At 37.4% G+C, this 18,713-nt stretch overlaps 1 protein-coding gene across 1 annotated transcript in view; it reads left to right on the forward strand.

Annotated features, from left to right (window-relative positions):
* The first annotated feature begins 224 nt into the window (after positions 1–224).
* LOC100367903 (uncharacterized) overlaps positions 225–18,713 on the forward strand; it is a 43,982-nt gene continuing 25,493 nt past the window's right edge. The window contains exons 1-16 of the mRNA XM_085498361.1: positions 225–338; positions 5,688–5,777; positions 6,053–6,164; positions 6,407–6,522; positions 7,785–7,967; positions 9,045–9,248; positions 12,563–12,814; positions 13,031–13,222; positions 13,457–13,639; positions 13,734–13,931; positions 15,442–15,636; positions 15,794–16,000; positions 16,451–16,551; positions 16,821–16,989; positions 17,102–17,326; positions 18,350–18,538. Of these exons, the coding sequence (XP_085354487.1) occupies positions 269–338; positions 5,688–5,777; positions 6,053–6,164; positions 6,407–6,522; positions 7,785–7,967; positions 9,045–9,248; positions 12,563–12,814; positions 13,031–13,222; positions 13,457–13,639; positions 13,734–13,931; positions 15,442–15,636; positions 15,794–16,000; positions 16,451–16,551; positions 16,821–16,989; positions 17,102–17,326; positions 18,350–18,538 (2,686 nt within the window). The 5' untranslated portion in view covers positions 225–268. The remainder of the gene's footprint in view (positions 339–5,687; positions 5,778–6,052; positions 6,165–6,406; positions 6,523–7,784; positions 7,968–9,044; positions 9,249–12,562; positions 12,815–13,030; positions 13,223–13,456; positions 13,640–13,733; positions 13,932–15,441; positions 15,637–15,793; positions 16,001–16,450; positions 16,552–16,820; positions 16,990–17,101; positions 17,327–18,349; positions 18,539–18,713) is intronic.

Raw genomic sequence — 18,713 nt, forward strand, 5'->3', positions numbered from 1 at the left:
CCCGGGAACAACATAACACAACACTCGCATACATTTGATATGTTATTGTTAACGTTTGCTTCGGGGTTTTGGGAATGACGTACTGAAACCCTTACGCATATGCATAACAATTAGTACATTCAGGTGTCCCGGATAACATATCACATTTTATTTGTCAAGTCTATTTTTGATACTAACTTCCTCATTCGGGTTCCTAGGAGGTACAATCATTCACTCAATGTGAATCAGACACTGGTTTAGGGCCATATACGTCAATGCGCAGTGAGCAATGGTGGCCATCAGTGTTCGTCGCATAGTTTCAATTCTGTTAATATTAGCAGTAATTGTGCGTGTTACAGGTAAGTTCCGTTATATACAATAATTGTATTTTCGCTCTTGTTCTGCGTTCCGAATAATATGGTTGGGAAGGGGGTTCAAGTAATGCTCAATTTTACTAATATATGGTGCATAGATTTGGTGGTATGATGTATCAATATAAGGAGTTGTATTTGTTCACGAACCTCAACTGTTTTTCTCGAATATCAGCATCATCAAAGGATGTATGCCGTAGTCGTTAAAGTAAATTAGAGACTGGATAAAAGACGGTAGCATAGTGTAGATTCTTTATTTGAATCCTAATATGAGTGGAAATATTTCTTGATTAAATCACAGTCACTCAACTAGGATCCTGGTAGAGTGACTGTGATTAAATGTGCTAACGAAAATCAAGGAGGACAAAGAGCTGGATATGTCGTTTGTTTTACCGTTTCAAGAGCCTCTGTGAAACAGCGTCACTTGCACCTCAATCACATAAATTTGGGAAATTTTGTGTTGTATTTATTTTTATTTGTTACACTATCTAAATCTTTGCCAGCCAAGGTTCATTTATTCGGCCGCCACCCACCATTATACCTTGTAGTTCCTGTTATCAACCTATATTCACTGTCGACGACATCGAAACAGCGGCGATTGCTTTGATGCGTTTCCATGGTAAGTCTGTTAAGCCATGACGTGATATAATACCACGAAATCGCTTGATCTAGAGACCAAATCCTAGACGATGACGTTTCCCCCCCCCCAGAATATATGATAATTTCATTTTTTGGGAAAACAAGGGACTTTCCCTTCCGAGTCCCAATGCTACAATACCTCGTAAGCACTGTATTGTCTAAAGCCACATACCAATGATGTCATCTGGCAACTCTCCATTATCTCAAGCTGACGGGTTATTTTACAATAATCTGGGGTCTAAGGCGTTTTTGGAGTATCAAGGCCATAACGCCAAAGTATCAGTGGTTTGAGTATACATCGTCCAAAATGCGCTGTTTTCTATTTCCGTGACGTTTGACATTTCTACAAGCAGAAATAATTTTCGATTTTTCTTTATAATATATATTTAATCATTTTCACGAGTATTTGGATATTAAAACATTCTGTTTGCTTGATTTTTGATTTTGGATGATATTGCGTTGTCATATCGAATGGGTGTATACATTTTGTGATGCTTTTTTGTGTTCCGACAACAATGTGAGGGCTATGCTTTCATTAAATACTTTTATCGACTTTTTTCCGTCACCGCATTAGCCGGCGCCATATACGAGTGTTACATATACGATTTGGGATATTTTTAAATTTAAGTCTCAGCCAATACTGCAACCAACTGTTCTATGTAATACTAGTATTTTCAACAGACGCACTAGTGCGGGAACAATCGATACAAGGCATGGATACATTGAACACGCACAACTTGAGGAGAATACAAATTGTTATAAGCAATAGTCCCTTGTTTGAGTTTGGATGCGTTACAGTAAGTCAATTTTCAAACTCGCTAGCGAATTGGCTCACTGCTTTGGTTGTGACTAAACAGTTGGGTTTCGAATCTCGCTGGCGCCGACTCGTGGTCGCGTTCACTCTGGGTGAGTCTATATTGCATTAGGGGAGATAGAATGCTTCTACGTAGCCTGATACATGTGTGGATTCCCCTGAATGAGTTGCTTTATTACGCGAGGCGGCATGATAATGTTAAAAGTAGATTTCCTGGTCAGCCTGAGAATGGCCACAGTCAGCTGGCGTACACGCGATAATATGATGAATGCGATTAATCTACCGATGTTCACTATATGAAGTAGCCATCGTGAACACTGATTGCAATTAAGTAAAGAGACGAGTTGAAAAACAGTTTCCTACAAATCAGGAAGAAAATAACAAACTTTCACATCCAAACGATCCGTTGGGGTAAACAAATCGACCTCATAAGTTCTTCGTTTTTGTTTGGGCACTCCTTTGTGTACGAACACCTCATTACACAAAGAACATAGAACACTCTGGTATTGTATAGTTTAGTGTATTTGAATTTGAAGTTGGAATGTACCAATGAAATCTTGAGTAATGTCCAATAATAACAACAACAAAACAATACAACATTCAGGACAACACAGTGTACAGTACTAAAACATATCAAGAATATATCAAATAAATTTGGACCAATGTCACTTATATTACGGAAATATGTTTGCATTATTTGATATCAAATCAATAATTATGAATTCATTTATACGTATTTAATATTGAATATTAAATATACAATATCGGTATTAATATATATAATAGTAAAACAATGTTACTCCTCTTTCTGTAAAATCCCGGACGTGCCGTATTTTGAAAGGGTACATCAAAGTACACATTTCATTCCCCTTCTTTTAATTACATCGAACGTAGCAACAATATAGTACGTTATGGGAAAAATAGACGGACATCATCTCGCAGATATTATTCTTTTGTTGTAACTAAACAAAGTAAATGTCTTTATTATATGACCCAGTGCTAAACAAAAAAAATATGCTAATAGATGTTTTTCACAACACTCATGTCATCTATTTGAACAGAATTAAGAGATACCCTAAACCCTCCACCCCTGTCCTGCATAAACTGCAATGTGTAGGATGCAACATATACATTCAGTATTTTAAAAAGTGATTTCATTCTCAGTTGTGGGGACATCTCCTTCCTAGCCCCCGAGCTCACTCTATTGTCTATTAGCACTGATCGCATGACTCACTCTCCAAACAATACGTTTGTTTCGATTGTTACAATAGTTCTTGAAGAAAGAATGGCTGAGCCCCGACATGACCCGACCATGTATACGCATCGGAGGCCAACTATCGGAGCTATAATAATAAATTATGCTAATAGATGTTTTTCTACAACACTCATGTCATCTATTTGAACAGAATGAAGAGACACCCAACACCTCCCGCCCCTGCCTTGCACTGATAAACTGCAATGGGTAGGATGCATAGACTGAGGGGTCTATGATGCAACATACACTTTCAGTATTTTAAAAAGTGATTTCATTCTCAGTTGTTGGGACCTCACCTCCCGACCCCCGATCCCCGAATCAGAGCTCACTCTATAGTCTATTAGCACTCACTCTCCAAATAGTACTAGTACGTTTGTTTCTGGTTTGTTTCTATTGTTACATGTTGACAATAGTTCTTAAATAAAGACTGGATAGTCAAGCGAAGAAATCGGTTTTGCAATTTCGATTTTAGCATGTTTGAATTTCGCGTAAATACTGTATTTTACACGCGTTGTATGTGTCGCAATGCCTCCCATATCGAACATGACTCCGAGCGACACCCGTAAGGCGTTACATTCCGTCTGATAATAAACTTGTTTTACACTATCGGTTAATGTCACGCATGAAATTAATTGTGTGACAATATGTGGTGAAACAAGACATATTTTACGCAAATCATCATACACAATTTAGAGATAAAATTATGTGTCATTATGTTTCCATGGTATGTTATTTGGTAGCCTGACAAGGTCGCGCGAGTTGCGCCCTCCGCGGTGCTTTAAACCCAACAAGGCACCACTCCCGCCTACAAGTCAGGCTAGTTACTTGAAAGACAGTCAACGCGTTGTAGAGACCGCGAGCAAAAAGTGGTCCCAGATTTCCCTTTTAGAGCACCGTGCCGCCACGTAAGCTCATTTTTTTGTGTTTGACTACTGACCGGGAACGGCTAGTTGTAAGAGCAGGCGGTAATTGTGTTCATATTATCTCGCATTTACTACATCTCGGTGAGCCGAAATACAAGATTAGCTGAAGGCAAGTCGGATCAGAAATTACAGCGTTATTCAGGTTGACAACAGGCTTTGGCATATCATAGTATAACTCGTCTCTACCAGTTGCTATGGCCATGTTTCGGTTGAACACGTACATTCGAAATAATGCCAAGCGTATCTATGTGTATTTGTGTTTATGTGTTTATTTCAATAGTACCAATTTGGTGAAGTAGTTCCTGAATTAAAATGGCACTGTCGTTAATTTTATTTTATTTAGTCGGGCTTCTGATATTAAAATACTCAAGTTGTTCATTATCGTGACACGGCTATCACAGACTCGTCAAGTGGCTATCTCAAAGTATTTGCTATAATATTTACTGCTTAGATATTGAAAACGATTGTCACGCAGTGATCCGCGAAAGTGAATGATCGTCACGAGGACGAGAGCCTAATATAAATCGACGTTTATCGTCATGTACAATTCACTACTCCGTTCAATTACAATCGTCATTGACCATATACAGTGCTGTATAGGATATATATAGTGCCATTGGTAGAACCAATGGTAGCGAGAGAGCGTTTTGAAACTCGCTGCTAAACAATGCCTGATTCAATGCACACACACGTTGGAGTCGGTCGATTCTTTTGATCGTATTACAGTTGAGATAGGGGGCTCTGACCTACGTAGAGTCACTATGGTCGAAACTGAGTATCGAGCTACTAAATCAACTAAGGCGAGGTGAACTAATTGGGTTGGATACGATATCCGAAAGTGTGTGTATGGGAGGGAGTCACTTGGCGTCCCCGAGGCCAGTTGTGCTCCGTACTTTATTAACGACGATGGTACGCGCCCTAATATGTATTTGGCAGAGTAAAGAAATACTGCGATAGATTGATAGCTCAACGGGAAACAGAAAAATGGCGTACGAAATAATGCGACAAAAACTTAAACAACAAAAACAAGAACGATTGATCCAATGGAAATTGAAGAAACTTTTTAAAAACACCAAAGATAAAAATCTTAGAAGCGGTCACGGTACGGCGACGTGTTCCTAGTAGGTTTAGGCACTGTTCCGTTCGGCTCTGATCGAACTGAATTGAACGCTGGTATATCTAGGCCCTCGTTCGGCCCGACCGTGTAATTCCCTGTCAATCGGTGGGAGGAGTAGTAGTTCGGTTCCGATAGAGTGCTGTCGTGTGAACGTAGCATATTCACTTTTCAGTTTGCACGAAGAGAAAATGGCCAACTTGTACCGACTTTCAAGGGTTTGCGCCTATTGATATAATGAAGACGAAACAAATTGCTGTTCTAATTACCAAATAATAACATGACTATACATACTAATTCACGTTGAACATTCACATATGTAGCAACTTTGCAACTTTTACATTTCATAATTTTCGGTGTAGCGTTTTAGAACTGATACCATAGTTCAGTCGTACACAATACTGGCTGAATATAGGATATAATATAGGCACGGACGAGGACAGCAAATGTTATTCACGCACAATTTACCACAAAATGCCATCATTTTCACAAGATGTTTATTTTAGTAGTGAAAGGCACTACAACTCCGCGATCGCAGTGTTTTGAAAGTTTCTGGATCTGTTAGCGGTTATTTTTTAATTCAATTTTTCAGACGGATGTCAGCGTCGTCGTGATAAAAGGCGAAGTCCTGAGAAATGCACCGGTCCTTGCCCATCGTATTCCAATTGCCAGTGTCCTAGAGGTATGGATTTATTTCAGAACACGAATTGTGATGTGATATGTAGATATTGTTTTATTTTACTATAATTCTATTGTCATTTTCAAACGTTATAGACAACACTCGATACGTAGCCCCTAAATAACGTTACATAGACGAGTATGGTCAGTTTATGGTATCCAACTACATATGTATTACGTAACGAAGTTCAGATAATACAAGTATATACGTCAGAAAGGATGGTCTGTAACGCATTGTCATTGCTTTAAATATCAGTTTATTGTTACTTATGATTTCAGCAAGCTGGGGTGGATGTGGCGACATCTCTGCTACCGTGGACACCAAACAATTGACCGGAACAACTGTACCTTGGGGGGTGCCGACATGCATGGTTAACGGGGAATCAGTAACGTAAGATTTCATGAAGACTTCATATTTGGCGTTCAACGCCTTTTTGATTTCCGCTCAATCTTGCTCGAATCTAATAATATACCTATTATATACTTAAATTGTTGTGTGCTGCGATTTGCCTTAATTATCTTGACCTATTCTAATTATATGAAGTCTCAAATTATAATTGTCATATATGTGCATTCAATAAAACTCACAAACTGTTGAGATCACGACTTGATATTCTGCCATCCCTTACACAGTGTACATGGCTCGCGTAGTCCAGGAAGTTTTTTCAGTGAAGGTAAAACTACAGTGCGTTACTCCGTGGACACGAAATATGGTGACAGTGGGTGTGAATTTACAGTCACAGTAAAAGGCGAGTTTAATAATGTCCAGATTAATAAACAAAAAGTGATATTTCCCTATTGTATGGGGGCCTCGTGTTGAAATATTCATTGATACTTATGTGCAAGAATTTACATATTTATATTTTTAATACCTCTATTTGTATTCGTAAAACAGCCATTTGTGTTCGTAAAATCTCAATTTGTATATTTCGTACATTTCCCAGTCGTATTCGTAATACAAATTTGCATTTATATTTGTGAAATTTGATTTGTATATGTAATATCTTCATTTGTATTTATAAATCATCTATTTACTTTGTAAAATATCTAATAAGTGAGCAGAGAGGGCGCTACTTAGATAAAAACATTTGTATTTGTAAAACCTCCATTTATATCATTAGTATATATAAATTTGTATTCGTAGAATCATGTGCATCTGCGACAGATAAACAGAGGGAGCTCTTCGGTATTGACTTCGATTAAACACAGGTTCCAACATGGCGGCAATTCAGAATCGTTTCACTATACTGCCTGTCGTGCAAGGTTCCCAGACCAAATTCGCTAACCTGCTATCGTGTACTATCCTGTCGTGCTTGCTTTGCAGTTTCACTTTTTGTAATGTACTATCGTGCACACTAATAATTACACTTAGAATTTAATACATGTTGCGTGATAAGATGCGTTATAGCTCAAGAAATTACTGTACTGCGCAGTGCTATGGTATGTATATATTCGCATTGACTACGTTTTCATTACTTTAGTATCATTATAGTAATAACGATGAAAAAATAAAATTAATAAACAGTACTGACCGATTTACCTGGATTTTCAGTGATAGTGATCCACAGTCAATGTCTCATGACCTTTGATGATCTTCTGCCATCTTCAATAGTGCATGTATGAGCAGCGCCCTCCTTGCCCACAAATCACACAAGCAAGTGGTTTTGAGAATACGAATAAATATTTTACCAATATCAATGGTTATTTCACAAAGTACAACTGGACATTTTTAATAAAAATAGAAAAGGTGGTTTCACGAATACAAATGGAGATTTTTAGTGCAAATAGAGATGGAAGTTTCACGAATACAAATGGAGGTTTTAACAATACAAATACAAATTTCATGAATACAATTGTTTAGGAAAAAATGTTTTACGGATATAAACATGTCATTTATATGAATTTAAATATTTGTTGAACATAAATATTGTTAATGAATATTGCAATAATCCGCTTTCCATCGTGATAAACTACATATTATTTAATATGACTATAATTTTACATGTTTCAGTTAGGAGATGTAACACGATCACCGACCCAGAAAACGGATATAAATCGTGTTCACATAGTAACATTTACGGATCTGTATGTTCATTCTACTGTAACCATGGATATTATCTGAGTGGCAACCTACAAAGAGAATGTTCAAAGGATTCTGTTATGTACTGGAATGGAGAACCAGCAATCTGCAATGGTAACTACATCTAATTTTATTTTAATTCTAAATTTATTAATGCATTATTCAGCCAACACAACTGTAGCTTCCCAGGCATTTTTAGCGATTCACTTCCAGCTAGGACATCGATACGCTCAACAAAAATGACAAACAGATGAGCTACGTATTGCAATTATGTGGAACAATCTGAAAAAAAAACCGACGTACCTTTCTATGGCAACAGCCGAAAATCTTTTTTATACAACTTTCGTGCCAATCGTATTTTCTCCGACAAATGTGGAGGGAAAATCCTTATAGACATAACACATTCCACTCTGTTTCAGTGTGTCAAAAGGCACTATTTGGCTTTTTGATATTTTACTTGGTTGCCAAGAAATTTGACCCGGAAGTTTGGGTAAAGTTTATTTAAAGAAAACAGCGTTTTAACTTTTTGTCATTTTTTTGACTCAACGATTTCGTTAACCCTGACAGGCACGTCAGACCTACAGTTAGGTTACACCAAATTTTCAAAACATGTTAACACTTAGTTCATCAATCGTTAAAATGTTCAAATAAAGCATTCAACTTTAACGAGTCTTGGAATTAATTAAATGATCAAATCCGTCAAGTGTTCAATTCTAACGCGCAAGTTCATGAAATAACATTCTGTTGTCGGTTCAATGTAAGTATTGCTAGACCTATGTACTAATTCTTCTGCATTTTTTTGCCTTGACCAACTTTGTTTAAACTTTGATAAAAAATAACATTTCTGATCTACCGTTTGCGATGGCAACGGTCAGCAAAATGATAGTGTGCGCCACCTGGTGGATCGCCAATCAACCTACTTGTTTCAGTGAAAACGACTTTTCAGTGAATGCTGTAAACTGCATACAATTTGACAATTCATTTGAGCAACTGTTATGAACATACGAAAGATGACAAAACAGATTGGTATACACATTGGCAAAGTATTCACATACTTGTGTAAATTAATGATATTACTAGTGATTTAGTTAGAATATTCTAACAAACATGATTATTTGAATGATGCTGGGCACGCAAAATAGGGAATCAGCTTTTGTATTTCGTATACCATCTCAAGATTTTCCGTTTCAGTGCGGCGATGCCATCCCCCGTTATCTGATATAAACCATGGTTTCGTTACCTGTACCAACTCAAATGCGCAGACCAGTAGATGTACTCATAATTGTGAGGAAGGCTATATTATTGATGGGGTACAGGATGTCACGTGTAATGGTCCGTCAGGGTCATCCACAGCACAAAATGGTTGGTGGAGTTATCAACAGCCTAATTGCAAAGGTATGTATTCGTATTCGAATAAATTATAACTCAGCTGAGCTTCGCGTCATTTAGAGTGCTGTGGCTATATCTGTGTTCATAGCTGTGTCTATAGCTGTGTCTATAGCTGTGCCAATAGTTGTGTATATAGCTGTGTCCATAGCTGTGTCTATAGCTGTGTCTATAGCTGTGTCTATAGCTGTGTCTATAGCTGTGCCTGTAGCTGTGTCTGTAGCGTTGTCTATAGCTGTGTCTATAGCTGTGTCCATAGTTGTGTATATAGCTGTGTCGATAGCTGTGTCTATAGCTGTGTCGATAGCTGTGTCTATAGCTGTGTCTGTAGCTTTGTCTATAGCTGTGTCCATAGCTGTGTCTATAGCTGTGTCTGTAGCTTTGTCTATAGCTGTGTCCATAGCTGTGTCTATAGCTGTGCCTGTAGCGTTGTCTATAGCTGTGTCCATAGCTGTGTCTATAGCTGTGTCCATAGCTGTGTCCATAGCTGTGTCCATAGCTGTGCCTGTAGCTGTGTCTGTAGCGTTGTCTATAGCTGTGTCTATAGCTGTGTACATAGCTGTGTCTATAGCTGTGTACATAGCTGTGTCCATAGCTGTGTCTATAGCTGTGTCAATAGCTGTGTCTATAGCTGTGTCAATAGCTGTGTCTATAGCTGTGTACATAGCTGTGTCTATAGCTGTGTACATATCTGTGTCCATAGCTGTGTCTATAGCTGTGTCAATAGCTGTGTCTATAGCTGTGTCAATAGCTGTGTCTATAGCTGTGTACATATCTGTGTCCATATCTGTGTCCATAGCTGTGTCTATAGCTGTGTCTATAGCTGTGTCAATAGCTGTGTCTATAGCTGTGTACATAGCTGTGTCTATAGCTGTGTACATATCTGTGTCCATAGCTGTGTCTATAGCTGTGTCTATAGCTGTGTCCATAGCTGTGTCAATAGCTGTGTCTATAGCTGTGTCTATAGCTGTGTCAATAGCTGTGTCTATAGCTGTGTACATATCTGTGTCCATATCTGTGTCCATAGCTGTGTCTATAGCTGTGTCTATAGCTGTGTCAATAGCTGTGTCTATAGCTGTGTACATAGCTGTGTCTATAGCTGTGTACATATCTGTGTCCATAGCTGTGTCTATAGCTGTGTCCATAGCTGTGTCTATAGCTGTGTCAATAGCTGTGTCTATAGCTGTGTCTATAGCTGTGTCAATAGCTGTGTCTATAGCTGTGTACATATCTGTGTCCATATCTGTGTCCATAGCTGTGTCTATAGCTGTGTCTATAGCTGTGTCAATAGCTGTGTCTATAGCTGTGTACATAGCTGTGTCTATAGCTGTGTACATATCTGTGTCCATAGCTGTGTCTATAGCTGTGTCCATAGCTGTGTCAATAGCTGTGTCTATATTTGTGTATATAGTTGTGTCCATAGCTGTGTCCATAGCTGTGTCTATAGTTGTGTATATAGCTGTGTCTATAGCTGTGTACATATCTGTGTCCATATCTGTGTCCATAGCTGTGTCTATAGCTGTGTCTATAGCTGTGTCTATAGCTGTGTCAATAGCTGTGTCTATAGCTGTGTACATAGCTGTGTCTATAGCTGTGTACATATCTGTGTCCATAGCTGTGTCTATAGCTGTGTCCATAGCTGTGTCAATAGCTGTGTCTATATTTGTGTATATAGTTGTGTATATAGCTGTGTCAATAGCTGTGTCTATAGCTGTGTACATATCTGTGTCCATATCTGTGTCCATAGCTGTGTCTATAGCTGTGTCTATAGCTGTGTCAATAGCTGTGTCTATAGCTGTGTACATAGCTGTGTCTATAGCTGTGTACATATCTGTGTCCATAGCTGTGTCTATAGCTGTGTCTATAGCTGTGTCCATAGCTGTGTCAATAGCTGTGTCTATATTTGTGTATATAGTTGTGTCCATAGCTGTGTCCATAGCTGTGTCTATAGTTGTGTATATAGCTGTGTCTATAGCTGTGTCTATAGCTGTGTCTATAGCTGTGTCCATAGCTGTGCCAATAGCTGTGTCTATAGCTGTGTCCATAGCTGTGTCTATAGCTGTGTCTATATTTGTGTCAATAGTTGTGTCCATAGCTGTGTCTATAGCTGTGTCTATAGCTGTGTATATAGCTGTGTCCATAGCTGTGTCTATAGCTGTGTCCATAGCTGTGTCTATAGTTGTGTCCATAGCTGTGTCCATAGCTGTGTCCATAGCTGTGTCTATAGTTGTGTATATAGCTGTGTCTATAGCTGTGTCTATAGCTGTGTCTATAGCTGTGTCCATAGCTGTGTCTATAGCTGTGTCTATAGCTGTGTCTATATTTGTGTCAATAGTTGTGTCCATAGCTGTGTCTATAGCTGTGTCAATAGCTGTGTATATAGCTGTGTCCATAGCTGTGTCTATAGTTGTGTCCATAGCTGTGTCCATAGCTGTGTCCATAGCTGTGTCTATAGTTGTGTATATAGCTGTGTCTATAGCTGTGTCTATAGCTGTGTCTATAGCTGTGTCCATAGCTGTGTCCATAGCTGTGTCTATAGCTGTGTCCATAGCTGTGTCTATAGCTGTGTCTATAGCTGTGTCTATATTTGTGTCAATAGTTGTGTCCATAGCTGTGTCTATAGCTGTGCCAATAGCTGTGTCTATAGCTGTGTCCATAGCTGTGTCTATAGCTGTGTCTATATTTGTGTCAATAGTTGTGTCCATAGCTGTGTCTATAGCTGTGTCTATAGCTGTGTCTATAGCTGTGTCCATAGCTGTGTCTATAGTTGTGTCCATAGCTGTGTCCATAGCTGTGTCCATAGCTGTGTATATAGTTGTGTCAATAGTTGTGTCCATAGCTGTGTCTATAGCTGTGTCTATAGCTGTGTCTATAGCTGTGTCCATAGCTGTGTCTATAGTTGTGTCCATAGCTGTGTCCATAGCTGTGTCTATAGCTGTGTCTATAGTCGTGTCTTTAACTCCAATAGCTGTTAAATTGAGAATTTTATCTCCAATAGCTGTGAAAACACCGATTCATTCAAGCCTAATGAACGTCATTCTAAGACAATTATCATCTTTGACACACATCTCATAGGACAAACAGGGATATTATAGCATACTTCAAAAAATATTGCTAAAAATACAAGATCAGCTAACCAGCATTTGAATACAGCATATCTTGTCAATGGCGGTTTACACGGGTATTGAGTATATATTACTCACAATGCAGATATACTACAAACATGAAAATGTCTCTATGAAACTACAAATACATTTCGACAATGTTCCAAAATATATAGGTGTATATATTCGTTCATCTTTCATTTTGTGCACATTCATAAGATGTTACACCACCAACATTTACAACGTGTCCAAGTTCCATCGTAACGTTTGCAAACGAGGGTACCAGAGAAAACACGACATCGTGGATTGAACCACAAGCCACAGACAACTCAGGTGAAAGTATAGTCGCAGTGCAAGTGGAAGGCCAGCCGTCTGGGTCTTCATATACTGAGGGTTATCACACTATTCGATACACTGCTACTGACAGTGCTGGAAATATTGGGGTTTGTGAGTTTACAGTGTTAGTACAAGGTAGGATATCATCAACACTTCTCATATTAAGGCAGAATAACTTCATGAATTATTAAATAAATGTGTTTTTTTCACAATCATCTGCATTATTCCGAATTAAATCTATAAATATACCGAATTATGGTTAATTATACATTTCTATTAATGTTTGAGTTCTCAAGTACAATTAGATGGCTTCTGTTTGTTGTAACAACATTATTATTATTGTGTTCGCAGTTATATATTGTGTAGGACATCAACATGACCCAGGATTATCGACTAATTGTCCTGATGGATACATATGGGGATCAGAATGTCAATTCATGTGTGTGCCAGGATATAACTTGACTGGTATCACATCTTCACGATGTAACGTTGCTGATAACACGCCAAGTGGGGTATGGAGCAACCCGCAGCCATATTGCCAACGTGAGTAACATGAACGAATTATTCGTCATATAAGTCTAATGGATTGACAAAACTTGTGTTACATATACATGTTCGCCACACATCTGTCAGCCTCAAGCATATTTTGTGTTGTGCATCTCCAAATGTTCTTACATAAATTCAGCCTTTAAGATATAACACACATGCTAGCTCGTTTCATTATCTATCCATAAACTAGGAATATAAACTCACTAGGAAACATGTTCGTATTTGCAGCAAAGGAATGTCCGGCACTCTCACCTCCGTTATATGGTGATTTCTATGGAGGAGATCAGTGTTATAACACGTTTAGTACATGGTGTAACTTTGAATGTGATATTGGATATGACTTAATTGGAAACCGTTATATATACTGTGGGGCTGATACTAAATGGAATGGCGAACAACCGTATTGTAAAGGTATGGTGCTTATTCTGTTTTAAAACAGTCGCGAGCATACATATAAGATGAAGAATCATTGGATTAAACACGCCAATTAAACTTTATTCAACAGTACGAACATGTCAAACACCAGACGTTTCTGATGGGATGGTAATCAGGAATAGCAGTTTCTGCTCTCTCGATAATGACACAATGCCATATGGTAGTCTGTGCGATTTCAGCTGCAAAGAAGGTTACCGCCTAGAGGGCGCTCACTCAGTATCATGTGGTCCAGACGGTGTATGGTTACAGCTATTTCCGACATGTGAAGGTAAACACTAATATGTACTACGATTGAACTGGGTTACTCACTTTTATTATACCGGATTTAAAATCTGTTATTTAATTTAGCACTAATTTAGTCCAATACATTTAGTAAGAGTATACCTGTCCGGGAAGGGGGCACATTGGGTAGTGTTTCATTGTGTATTTTTAGAAGTAGATCTCGCGAATGTTAAATCATTTCCCAGACAGTAATGAATATTTTAAATTATCTTCTGCAATATATAGTGTTTCCTTCATGTAAATGAAAAACGTTAAAATTCTTTTAAAAATAATAGGGAATTCTACACTCCATATTAATTATACCTTGATAATTATAGTATTTAAAATACTGAACTCGATACTAATTATATCGTGGTATATAATAGGGAATCCTGAACTCGATACTAATTAGTACTAATTATATCGTAGTATATAATGGGCAATCCTGAACTCGATACTAATTATATCGTGGTATATAATAGGGAATCCTGAACTCAGTACTAATTATGTCTCGGTATATAATGGGGAATCCTGAACTCGATACTAATTATATCTTGGTATGATGTAATAGTGAATTCTTATCTCGATACTAATTATATCTCGGTATATAATGGGGAATCCTGAACTCGGTACTAATTATATCTCGGTATATAATAGGGAATCCTGAACTCGATACTAATTATATCTTGGTATGTAATAGTGAATTCTTATCTCGATATCGATACTAATTATATTTCGGTTTATAATGGGGAATCCTGAACTCGGTACTAATTATATTATGGTATAATGGGCAATCCTGAACTCGGTACTAATTATATTTTGGTATAATGGGCAATCCTGAACTCGGTACTAATTATATTTTGGTATAATGGGCAATCCTGAACTCGGTACTAATTATATCTTGGTATAATGGGCAATCCTGAACTCGATACTAATTATATTTTGGTATATAATAGAGAATCCTTCAATCGATAATAATTATATTTTGGTATATAATGGGCAATTCTGAACTCGGTACTAATTATATCTTGGTATATAATGGGGAATCCTGTACTCGATATTACCTATAACTTAGTCCATGTAGGTATTGCTATACCAGACACTTTTACTTAATTTTTGCTAATTTCACAGACAGAAGAACCCAACATTGGCGCAGACATTTTATTTAATTGAACATTTGTTGTTGTGATATTATATGTTTAGATGATTATCAAATTACTGGTTTTGGTATGATCACTTTTTACTTACACGCGAGTAAGTTTTAGGAAGCAATTGGAAACTTAATATTAATGTCAAGTTCATTTTGGTTGTGAGATTGTAAATCAACTCATATCAATATTTTGTTTCTATTGTTCAATGAGTGGGTGAATACTACCACACCACTAAACAAAGGCATGTTTTGACAATGTTAATGACATATGTATGTGAAACCTTCTGCAAATATTTTAGCAATAGCGAAATTTATTTTTTAAACCAATGTCTCTGAAACAATATTAAATAATGTATTCATGTCACAGCTATCACTTGCGCAAGTAATGATCTTCCTGATCCAATAAATGGATACAAGAATTGTTCTGATGTCGCTGCATACGGGTCAACATGTTTGTTAAATTGTAATTACGGATACCTACCGGCAACGCCTACTCCAAGAACGTGCATTAACAATGGTGCAGGCTATGGCGTGTGGAGCAATGGAACCATATCTTGTCAAAGTAATGTATCTGTTTACTTATACTGGTGTTCCTTTTATTCACAACATCCAAGCATAGATTCGACAAGTGTTGTATTTGACGTTTAAATTCACGTAAAAATTGCCTAACTGCATTTCATATCTGTTTCAAATGACTTCTTGACTGTTTTATATTCTAGTCGTTATGTGCGACCCGGTTGAAGAACCAGAACACGGGAATATTACCCTATGTACTTATGAAGGTGATGTGGTTGACGTAGATGACAGCCAAAAGTACGGTAGTTATTGTGTTGCAAGTTGTGATATTGGATACACTGCTAATGGTTCCATCAGTAGGAAATGTTTAGCCAATGGTGAATGGGACGGCGTGCCTTTACAATGCACAGGTGATGACTGACTTGTAATTACAAGCATTTTAACGTAAAGCATAATCGAATAGTAAATAATTTGGTAGTGACTCTTTTCTTTGCCAACATGTGACTAGTGGCTTTTATGTGGGCCAAGTGTTTTGATTTCGGTCTCACCAAATGACGTCTTCATACCCCTCTACACGATCATTTGCTATAAATTAAGTATAACTTGGTAAATGTCTTACTGTGGGATTTCCATATTATCATTAATCCATTGCTACTTAGCTTAACATATATTATCATATTTGTTTCAGGTAGAAACAATTATTTTTATTTTATTATTAATTATTTTTCATTTCTCTTCAGCATTTTGATCATTACCTATTTCACTTCATTGCTCATAAAGGCAGTGGATTGTCGGAAACATGACGATATATCCAGTGCAAATAAGAATGGTGCTAAACATTTTGTTCTGTTTACCGGTAGATATAACTGCTCCTGAAGTCACGTGTCCTTCAGATATGGTGCTTGTGGCACCGATTCTACGCAACACTACAACTCCTGTATGGAACTGGGAGCCCGTCATGGTGCGTTACATTGATTTTGATAAGTAATCTGAAGGAAGAAGATGAATAAATCGGTTTAGAGCGGGATGGTCGTCAACTGCGCACGCGCGGGAATTTAGACCCAAGCGACGATAACAATACACGCTAAAAACGCAAAAGTTCATGGGTTAACGCTTGTTTGTAAACAATGACACGATATGGCCACCTGGAGCATGCGCAGGTGACGACTCCCCCGTTTTAAGTGAAGCACATAAACTAAAAACATAAAATACTTATTTTCTGTTATACAGGCCAGAGACGCAGGAATTAATTTCCCATCTACATTGGTTGAAATTGATTGGGCTCAAGTAAACGGGCAAAGGCCAGCCCATCTCTCAGAAGGCAGCCATATCATGACTTATGTTGCAACTGATGCTGCCGGAAATTCGGCCACGTGCTCGTTTCTGTATACAGTACAAGGTAAGCTATTATACACACTTACACTATGAACACGTGTACAATACAGTTATGTTGTTCAACGAAATGAGTGTACGTAATGTACATTCATAGTTATTACACCACTATGTTTTAGTCACCAGATGCCAGGGGTTTACTCCAGCCACACACGCCATGTGGAAATTGACAACAGGACATGGATCATGTGAATCCGCCGTGGTTTATGGATCCGTATGTGAAATGACATGTTTACCAGGCTATAATTTGTCAATCAATAAATCTCTCGAACTGTGGTCATGTGAGCGTGCGAATGATACTATTATCGATGGCTTTTGGCAAAGCCGTATGCCAGAATGCATACGTAAGTACAATACATTCAAAAATGATAATTTTGAAGTGTTAAATTACAAAACACAAATTTAATCTGGCAATTAAACAGATGCATAATATTATAATTGGAGTGTGTTCTATACGAATTTAGTGTGATTGCACGATTCCTGATGATTGGAACAGAACAGAACAATTTTGGCGGGCTCATTACAACTTGAGCAGATATATCAGCTGTATTATAAAAAAAACATTTGCATTTTTGTTAAAAACATCATATCATAATATTCACGTGATATAAAGATGATAACTTAAAAACAGAATACGATTCCTAATTATAATTTTCCTACAACATTCGGCGGAAGTATTTAACATATTTGCATAGATTTAGACCAATGATTCCATATAATTGATACATATTTAAAACACTAAAATACCCAAATCACGGACTTCTGAAATTCTAGAAAGTGGAACACCAACATTACAGTAACTGAACTTGATAACTGACTGTTTGTAATTTAAAGATATAGCATTGTGTGCGTTAACATTATGTGTATAACATTACTGCATGAAGACATTCATCCAATGATCCCGTGTAACTTATATATTCAACTACCATATGCATATAACTACAAAGAAACTGTAAAAAGACATTTTGCAAATTATTTGTATATATGTAATAATGAAAAGTCATGATTTTAACAATAAACCGTGTAGATTGCCGAATGTTACCGCACACCATTCAGAAGTTATTTTCAATCACCAACTTTTGATATCACACACACAAGTAAGATTCGAACATATCAAGAGTAACACCATTATTAAAACCATAATGCACCAATTTAAAAGGTAGGGTATGATTACAAGTATTAAGTACCTTGACAAAATCTGTATAAATGACGTCATCTTGAAGTATATTAATCTTTGCAGCCAGACACGCATAATTTTAGTTAGTCATTTGTTTTGTAGGCCCATGTGGTACAAACAAAGTCACGTGATGATTAAAGTATTCGTTGGCATTGTACAATACAATAATCAAATTGTTATCATTTAACAGCTGTAACCTGTCCGGTGCCAAGTGTGCGTAATGGGTACGTGTCCAGTTGTTTTGATGAAGACGTTGACTTCCCGACTGAATGTGAATTCAGATGCGACCGAGGTTTTGCTACAAACAAATCTGAGATTGTTTCCACTAGACAGTGTTCAGCCAACCAGGTTTTCAGTGGTGACGATTTCCAGTGTGATGGTATGGTTTCGTAACATCGTATACATCAGCAATCAGTCGTGTTTATAATAATAATCACACCCAGTTCATGATAACATAACATAACATAACATAACATAACATAACATAACATAACATAACATAACATAACATAACATGAGTGATGTTTAGTATTGCTTCTTTTATGGAAATCTTG

This window comes from Saccoglossus kowalevskii, chromosome 4, assembly GCF_978046115.1.
Source record: "Saccoglossus kowalevskii chromosome 4, keSacKowa6.1, whole genome shotgun sequence".
Lineage (NCBI taxonomy): Eukaryota > Metazoa > Hemichordata > Enteropneusta > Harrimaniidae > Saccoglossus > Saccoglossus kowalevskii.